Here is an 8,125-nt window from a genome sequence, read left to right on the forward strand (position 1 = left end):
TTCACATTGTCACTCTAAAAGGTCAAAGGTTATAGACATCCAAAGTTGGCCGTTTCCAGATCTCGGCTAAAATTTTCCAAAATTTTAAAATCTTGCCAAGACCCTATTTTTGATTGGTTTTGGCTGAAATTTAGTAGAAATGTTGTTTACAGGATTCTCTATGAACTGAAAAAATTTCAGTATAAAATATTAAAGGGGTTGGGAGGTATTTAATGTGAAACATGGGTCGAAATGAAAAAAAGCAAAAAGTGGGGTCCATTTAATACCCCGGTTACTAGGGTGGTCCTCAAATGTATGCAAAAATTTCAAACTTAAAAAATTGAAGTGCACACACTTCTATTTGGTTCCTTTTCATATAAAAACATTCCCCTGAAAGTTTGAAAGAATTTGATGAAGGTTTAGAGGTGCCAGATTACAGGTGAAAATTTAATAAATAGAGCGATTTACGAAACCCACCCAAGATAAAGTAACATTTGCAATTGTACTTTAAAAAGACATAACACATCATGGCAGAACGAACATCATGGCAGAACGAACATGAGAAAAATGATATGTAAGAATACTGTACTCTCATCCAACTCTGCAGTAGGTAACATGATATAATTTTCCAGTACAGTCAACCCCGCTTAATCGGCCCACGTTTAATAGGACCACCCGCTTATTCGGACCATTTTGCACTGGTCCCGAATCCAAATCCATTTTTCTGTACAATTTTCCCCGCTTAAACGGACCACCACCCCGCTTAAACGGACCACTCTCCGCCCTAAAATAGGCCTTTATGGTTAACGTTTTTTACTTTTTGTACATTTTTCTGCGAGGTGACGCGTCAAGAGTTGTTGATGGGCAACGTGCTACGTTCTCGCTAAGCCATTTTAAAGTGAAGTAGGCTACAGGGCTCGGGTTCCAAATAGCGACTGTCAGAACAGCGACTGTCAATAGAGCGACCACACGACAGCGATTAATTAAAAACAGCGACTGTCAATAGAGCGACTACACGGCAGCGATTCATCAAGAACTCGATTAATTAAAAACAGCGACCTCGAAATTTGGCCTCCAAGTCAAAACCTGCTGACTGGCATGATATAAATCCAAAAATTATGAAGTCGCTATTATGAAGTCGCTATTATGAAGTCGCCATTATGACAGTCGCTGTTTTGACAGTCGCTATCCGGCCTGGATGCCGGCTACAGATAAACAAACGCTTGGTGGAGATGAATACAATTGTATTGACGACGATATACAGTGCTGGGAAGAAGTGTGTGACGAAGATTTAATGGAGAATATCGTGGCAAGGCATCGCGAAATTGATGATGAAGAAGAAGGCAACGACCAAGAAGACGAAGATGATGAGGCCGAACCTTTGCCTAAGGTTACCCATCGTGAAGCCAAGCATTGCGTTGCAATACTCCAAAAATATTTTGTTGAACAAGGAGCCGAGCAAAACCTCCACAAGCATTTGGATGTTTGTGTACAGACAGTCCGAAAAATTGCTGATAAAGCCAAAAGACAGACGACCCTTGATGCATTTTTCCAGTGACTACTGTACAGTACTGTATTTTGTTTTGATTGTTGATGGTGTTTTGGTTGTGTTTATAGCCGCAATTGTAAAATGCTTAAACTATTTTCAAAAACGATGAAAAAAATAACGAAATTCGTTCTCCCCGTTTAATGGGACCACCCGCTTAATCGGACCAATTTGGCTTGGTCCCGATGTGGTCCGATTAAGCGGGGTTGACTGTACTATGCTTTGTGCATAATAATAACTTCGTGTCATTATAACTCCAAAGTATATTACTTAAAAACTAGAAGTTTAACTCGCAACAAGATTAACTGGTGCATTCTAAATATAAATACATAATACAATTCAGTCTGTGGACTGATACACTTTCTTAAGATTTGCTGCAAGTCGGCAGAGCATGCCAGTGCTGTTCCACAACTTGTAGAATGTATTGAATTTGCTCTTCATCTTTCGTTAATACATTGTTAAAATTTTGCATCAAAGCAACACCTCTTACGGCAAAGTCATTGATTACATGGAGCCCACCGCCCCACTAACAATGGCAATAATGGCTTTCTTATAATTGTCATCAACATTCCATGATGTGATTTCCACCTTCAGAAAGTCACACGGTAAGTTGAGAATCTGGAAAAATCTCATGGTGTTTGATGTGACAAAGTGCGACAGATCTTTCGATGAAATATCATCTGGTACTCGAGAAAGGCGCTTTGAAGGTGTACTGCTTTGATGAGTTAACGCAGAAACCATGGCTTTTTTTTGAGTAACAGAAACAGCATCATCAAAAAATGCCAGGCCCACAAGTTCTTCACTTATATACCACAAGTGCCTCAAAAATGTTTTCTTGGCTTCTTGTGATAAACCTGTATCATGTTGCTCATACTCATTTACCCTTTTTAAGAGCTCCAGGTCATGTTGTGGTGCACATTTAGCTAAAGGTGCTGTGAACCATGATTTTACATACACCTTCAAAACAAACAGAACAAATCGCTTTAAACCACGTTGCTCCTGACTTGACAAATCAAACTGCATTCGAAATAACCAGATTTGGAGTGCATATACAGCAGTTGCCATCCATCTGAAGCGATGAAGAGTACCAAGATGACAGAATCGAATTCCACGTGGTGGTGTCCCGTTGAGGATTATGACCGATAATTCTAGAAATTCTTAGTAGTCGTCTCTTGGCTAATTATTGTTATGCAGATGGTGGATACAGAACTGTATGATTTCATCAGAAAAGCTGCTGTCATCTTGTTCCAATGTCACATACCCATCTTTATTCAATGTACTTCATTTTGATTTAAATGGCTTAAAAAGGAGAATGTCTGGTCCAGATGATGGCCCAAGGCATGTCAAGAAGGCTTTTTGTAATATTATTTCCAGAATATGGTGACGACAAGCCAAATGAAGCATGTCCATTGTCCTTGTTCATTTCTTTTGAAATTAGGACACAAGCACCACCTTGTGACCAGTATTGCTTGCTGTTGTGTCGAAACACATCGCTTTTACATTACTAGCAACACCCCAGTCCCTGACACATGTCACAACTGCACTTCCTGAAGATGACAGCAACTTTGGAACGCCAAGCAAGTTATTAGTAGTGATGGCAATCGCTCAATTACCGCATTCCCACTGATATCTGGAAGGAGTTTTCCATCCCAATGGACTGTGACTATCAACATTGCTATCAATTAAGGCTATCAACATGGCAGCCAAGTAGGCTAAGTAATAGTGGTCAGTGAAATGGAACAACATCATGCTGTTAAAAAGAGATTAACCCAGTTTAAAAGAGGACATTGCCTACAACTATATCAACAGTTGGATAATTACAACTTCAGTGTGTCAAGTATGGTTTTACAGACTGTAGCTTCCCATATGTTTACATAGGGAAAAAATCTGAATTTTCAAGATAAATCTGGCACCTCTAAACAAAGTTCAATCTCTCTGAAATTTTTACAGGGTCCATTTTTGGTCATTTGGAGATGTTTCAGATAGTGTCACATTGCATTTTCTAAAATTCGATTTTCGGGACCACCCTACCGGTTACCCATGACCCCAGTGAAAATTTGCACTGAAATTTTTTTCACATATTTACTAAGATATGACAAGTCTACCATGCAAAATTGATTCATGGTTTTCAATGTTTTCTTATAGAAAGTATTCGTCAAAGTTTGGACAAAAACGCTAAAAATCAGAAATGAAAAATTTAAGGGGAGTAGGGGTGATCATTATTTTATCTTGTTATTGGCTATATAAAGTGTTCCTGATGACAGTAGCAATATTATGTATATATTTGACAAATGACAATTGTAGATCTATAAATAATTTTTGCAAGACGTTTGATGTATATTGCATAAAGTTTAAGACATTATTATCTTTATGTGTTATAGCTACACTGTCCGATATCGTTTTGTTTGATCTTTTGGTATTAAATTTTCTTTAATTGCATGAAGAAGAAGTACATAACATCAGGATGCCAAGTTAATGCAAGCCGTAGTATCTGATAAGCTGACATACACAGCAACCGAAGTTTTGTTCACAAATTCACTAAGATGTGACAAGTCTACCATGCAAAATTGATCCATGGTTCTCAGTGTTTTCTTACAGAAAGTATGCGTCAAAGTTTGAGGAAAAACATTAAAAGTTACAGAAGAAAAACTTTTAAAAAAATGTAACATTATTGAATTATATCTATAAAACATTTGAAGTGTATTTTTGATTGTGTTTCTGGCAATTGTTCACAAAGCAATTATTATACATTTGACAACTGTAATGTACCATGTGGACGTTGTTCTCATTGTCAGTGGACAAAATGGCAAATTTCGTCATAATCTTCATTGCTCAGTTTGTACAGTTGTCCAGAAGAACCATGGATACTCGGCACAGCAATTGAACAAATAATGTCATGAAATGGAATCCAGCATGTTTGTTGATGTCTGAGCCTGTTTAAACATTTGTTGCTTTTGTTAAGTATCATAAACTGAACATTGAAGTCTTGCTTTTCATAGCTTTATTCACTAATAATGCCAATGTACCAATCAGAACCATATCTGCAAGCTACACATTGACCTATACTTGCATCATCTTCTTGGAGTTGCGATTGATCTCGTGCCACATCCACAAGGGTATGTGAAATATCATTTGACAGTCGACGCATTTTCAAAGACTGAAATGATTGTGGAGTAAAACTATGATGTGATCTCGTGTCTGTTATTGTTTTACACAATGCATATCGCTTTTCCAATTCAAACTTTGTGTTGAGGTCTTGAATTTCAATTGAAGAAATCCAAATATATTCAAACCCATAAATGTGATCTTGCTCCCATTGAAAAAGATTTTGTGGTGTGAGAATTTGATTGTAGGTTGCTGCGTGAAGACTTGCACGACTGCACGTGCAGCTAATCTTTTGGTGGTGTCACCAACTCCATCACATGGACTTTTGCCATGAGATGTAGCAAAGAAATGCCACTCAGCTTCAATTTCAAAATGTACTAAATGATGGCAAAGATTGATAAAATCTTAGCAATCTTAGTGAATATGTGAAAAAAATTTCAGTGCAAATTTTCACTGGGGTCATGGATAACCGGGGTATTAAACGGACCCCACTTTTTGCTTTTTTGACCCATGTTTCACATTAAATACGGTACCTCCCAACCCCTTTAATATTTTATGCTAAACTTTTCTCTGTTCATAGAGAATCCTATAAACAACATTTCTACTAAATTTCAGCCAAAACCAATCAAAAATAGGGTCTTGGCAAGATTTTAAAATTTTGGAAAATTTTAGAGATCTGGAAACGACCAACTTTGGATGTCTATAACCTTTGACCTCTTAGAGTGACAATGTGAACGATGTTGTTTTTTCAATATTTGGCAGAAGTATTATCACATGTAAAAAATGTGGGTTCTTACCTAATTTAGTTTAGCAGTAATAGGGCCTCAAACATGGTCAAAAATAAAAAAATGTGTCCCCTCGGCAGACCCCCCCAAACTAAATGCTTCATAACTCTCGTGTTTCTCAATAAATTTCACTCAAAGTTTGCAGTTGTTCATTATATAGGATAGCGAAACGGTGTGTAAAATTTAAGAAAAATCGAAGAGGTTGATTTTCTTGACTGTGTGAATTGACACGGAATGGCCCCACTTCCTTTTCACAACTAAATTAAATTGTTAACAGTTTTAATACAGGAATTTGGCTGAAAATATTGCAAAAATATATACCTAACTAGTTGATCACACTTCATTGTTAGCAGCTTAATGAAAGTACATAGCTATTTCCATGCACTTGCAGCTCAATAATTAAGATTAAACTCCGTTCAATCATGCATTTTCAACTGTAACAAAAATCCAACCAATTTACTTTTCCATCCAGTAGATATAGCGAATGTCCAATGACCATAAAGGAATTACGAAAGTCTTTACATAAAAATTAAGATGAAGGAATTATGGTAATAACCAACGATTCCTACTGAATGAAAAAGACAGCAAAAAGACTACAAAGGGTTTTCAAGCCAGAACTCGCACCCAATAAAAAAATAAATTGAAAAAAAACAACACACAAAAACAGTTTTAGTGTTAATTGAAACTACTGTACTGTAAAAGAAATAAGAAAACAAGACATGCTAATAGCCTACAGTGTCAACAGCATGCATATATATTTAGACTTTTGTACTAACATGTCACAATACAACACACTTGGAAATCACACCAACAAATCAGAAATTAGCCATGAGTACAATACTTTGCTTAAATGGGATATTTTTGTCACATCAACTTCTATGTAGCGGTATGCCATAAAGTGCTCTGACAAAAACACTTTTCCTATTAACAGGCACTTCTGAGCATGGTATGAGGGCCCTTATCATTTGACTATTTCACTGACATATAGGTTAGTAGGCCTATTCAAATACAGTCCTAATCGGATAAACAAAGTTTTGACGGCTATTGCTGGTCAAGCAGCCTTAAACTTAGTATCACATCATAGCCTACTTATAGAGCTCATTAAGCGGACTGAGTTAAATTGACTTTGAATTTATAACAATTACGGTACTTTTTAGTTGTCAGGTTTTCAGTGATTTTAATATGCACCAAGCATTCTGGCAGAATTAATCCCATTTGCTGTATAACCTATCAAATGAATAATAGTGGATACTTCCAACAGTCACTTGCCTTTGAAACAGATGTTGTGGTGATGTCATCCATTTCAAAAGATCATTGATTCAACTAAAAACAGGCTAGCGGAAAACTGTAAAGTAAATATATAGGCTACTGAATTAACACTTCAAATAGTAAAATCAATTATTATAAGTTATACATTCATGGTAGCTTGAGTCACAGTGCAAGGATAACTGAACAGCGAATTAGTCAAAACGGGCTCGGCGAATCAGACACTGTCTGTCTCCAAGCACATTGACAAATGACTGAAATGAGTAGGCCTACTGACATTTATATTTTCCTGTCATTCGCGCCATTGCGGGAAATCACCCAATGAACCATCATTTCAAAACAAGATTACAAGATTGCAAATGTGGTTTCAAGTTCATCTTTTTCCCCAACCAGATGAAATCAACTGCATTTTGGGCCACCACCAGCCACGTGACTGAGTACTGACGTGAGTCGTGACTCATGAATAGATCTTTCAATTCAATAACTCATTCTCAATTTCAAATACATCCGTCTTGAATTCTAGAAATACGAGTAAATTATACGGCGGGAAACAGATTGCATGAGATAAAAGTTACATCATGTGACAAACAAGGTAACAACTAGAACATCACATAACTAACGCGAAAGAGCCATGTCCATTGAGTGCTGTCTTTGTCATGAGTTACCAAGGGCGGGGACTTATATACCAGTCCCAGGTATACAAGTCTCCCCCTCCCCCACCTCCCTTGGTAACTCATGACAAACACAGGACTCAAGCTGCGTGGCTCTTTCGCTTTAGTTGTGTGATGTTCTAGTCGTTACCAACAAAGAATTCATACCAACACTGATTTGATTTTAAATTATAACTAGGGCCCGCAAAAGTCAATAAAGTCAAATTTTTTAGGACTTCGTCTGTCCGCAAATCAAAGAGTAAATTAGTACTTTTGGGGAGGAAGACAAGCACCTCCAGTGCCGGATTAACCATTAGGCAAAGTAGGCACGTGCCTACAAGGCCAGTCAAAAATCCAGGCCACTTTAAAAAAATTTAGTCATGTTTTCAAAATAATTATTTTTTAAATTAATAAGTAGGCCTATTCATCTTAATAGCTCTGTTTTTCCAGATGAATGAAAGGTTGCAAAAACCGTAATTTCGTAAAAATGGCAAAAATTTTCCATAGACTAGTTTTATAGTGCAATTGAAGCTGTGACTTGTGAACTGTTTCTTATCGGACGTTTTATGCTTCTAAGAAGGAAAAAATTAAGTTGTTAGTTGATTATTGATATGAACTTTCTAGCCTAATGTTGTGATTTAGCGCAGGGTGGTCTAACCCAAACGCAATGCAAAAATCGTAATTTCGCAAAAATCGCAAAATTTTTCCATAGACTAGTTTTATGGTGCAATTGAAGCTGTGACTTGTGAACCGTTTCTTATCGGACGTTTTATGCTTTTAAGAAGAAAAAATGT

At 36.9% G+C, this 8,125-nt stretch overlaps 1 protein-coding gene across 1 annotated transcript in view; it reads right to left on the bottom strand.

Moving 5' to 3' along the window:
* LOC145774108 (origin recognition complex subunit 3-like) overlaps positions 1–6,717 on the bottom strand; it is a 30,014-nt gene extending 23,297 nt beyond the window's left edge. Inside the window, exon 1 of the mRNA XM_082585258.1 lies at positions 6,685–6,717. Coding sequence (XP_082441384.1) covers positions 6,685–6,717 — 33 coding nt within the window. The remainder of the gene's footprint in view (positions 1–6,684) is intronic.
* Between the last annotated feature and the right edge of the window lie 1,408 nt (positions 6,718–8,125).

Source organism: Aplidium turbinatum, chromosome 7, assembly GCF_918807975.1.
Source record: "Aplidium turbinatum chromosome 7, kaAplTurb1.1, whole genome shotgun sequence".
Classification (NCBI taxonomy): Eukaryota; Metazoa; Chordata; class Ascidiacea; order Aplousobranchia; family Polyclinidae; genus Aplidium; species Aplidium turbinatum.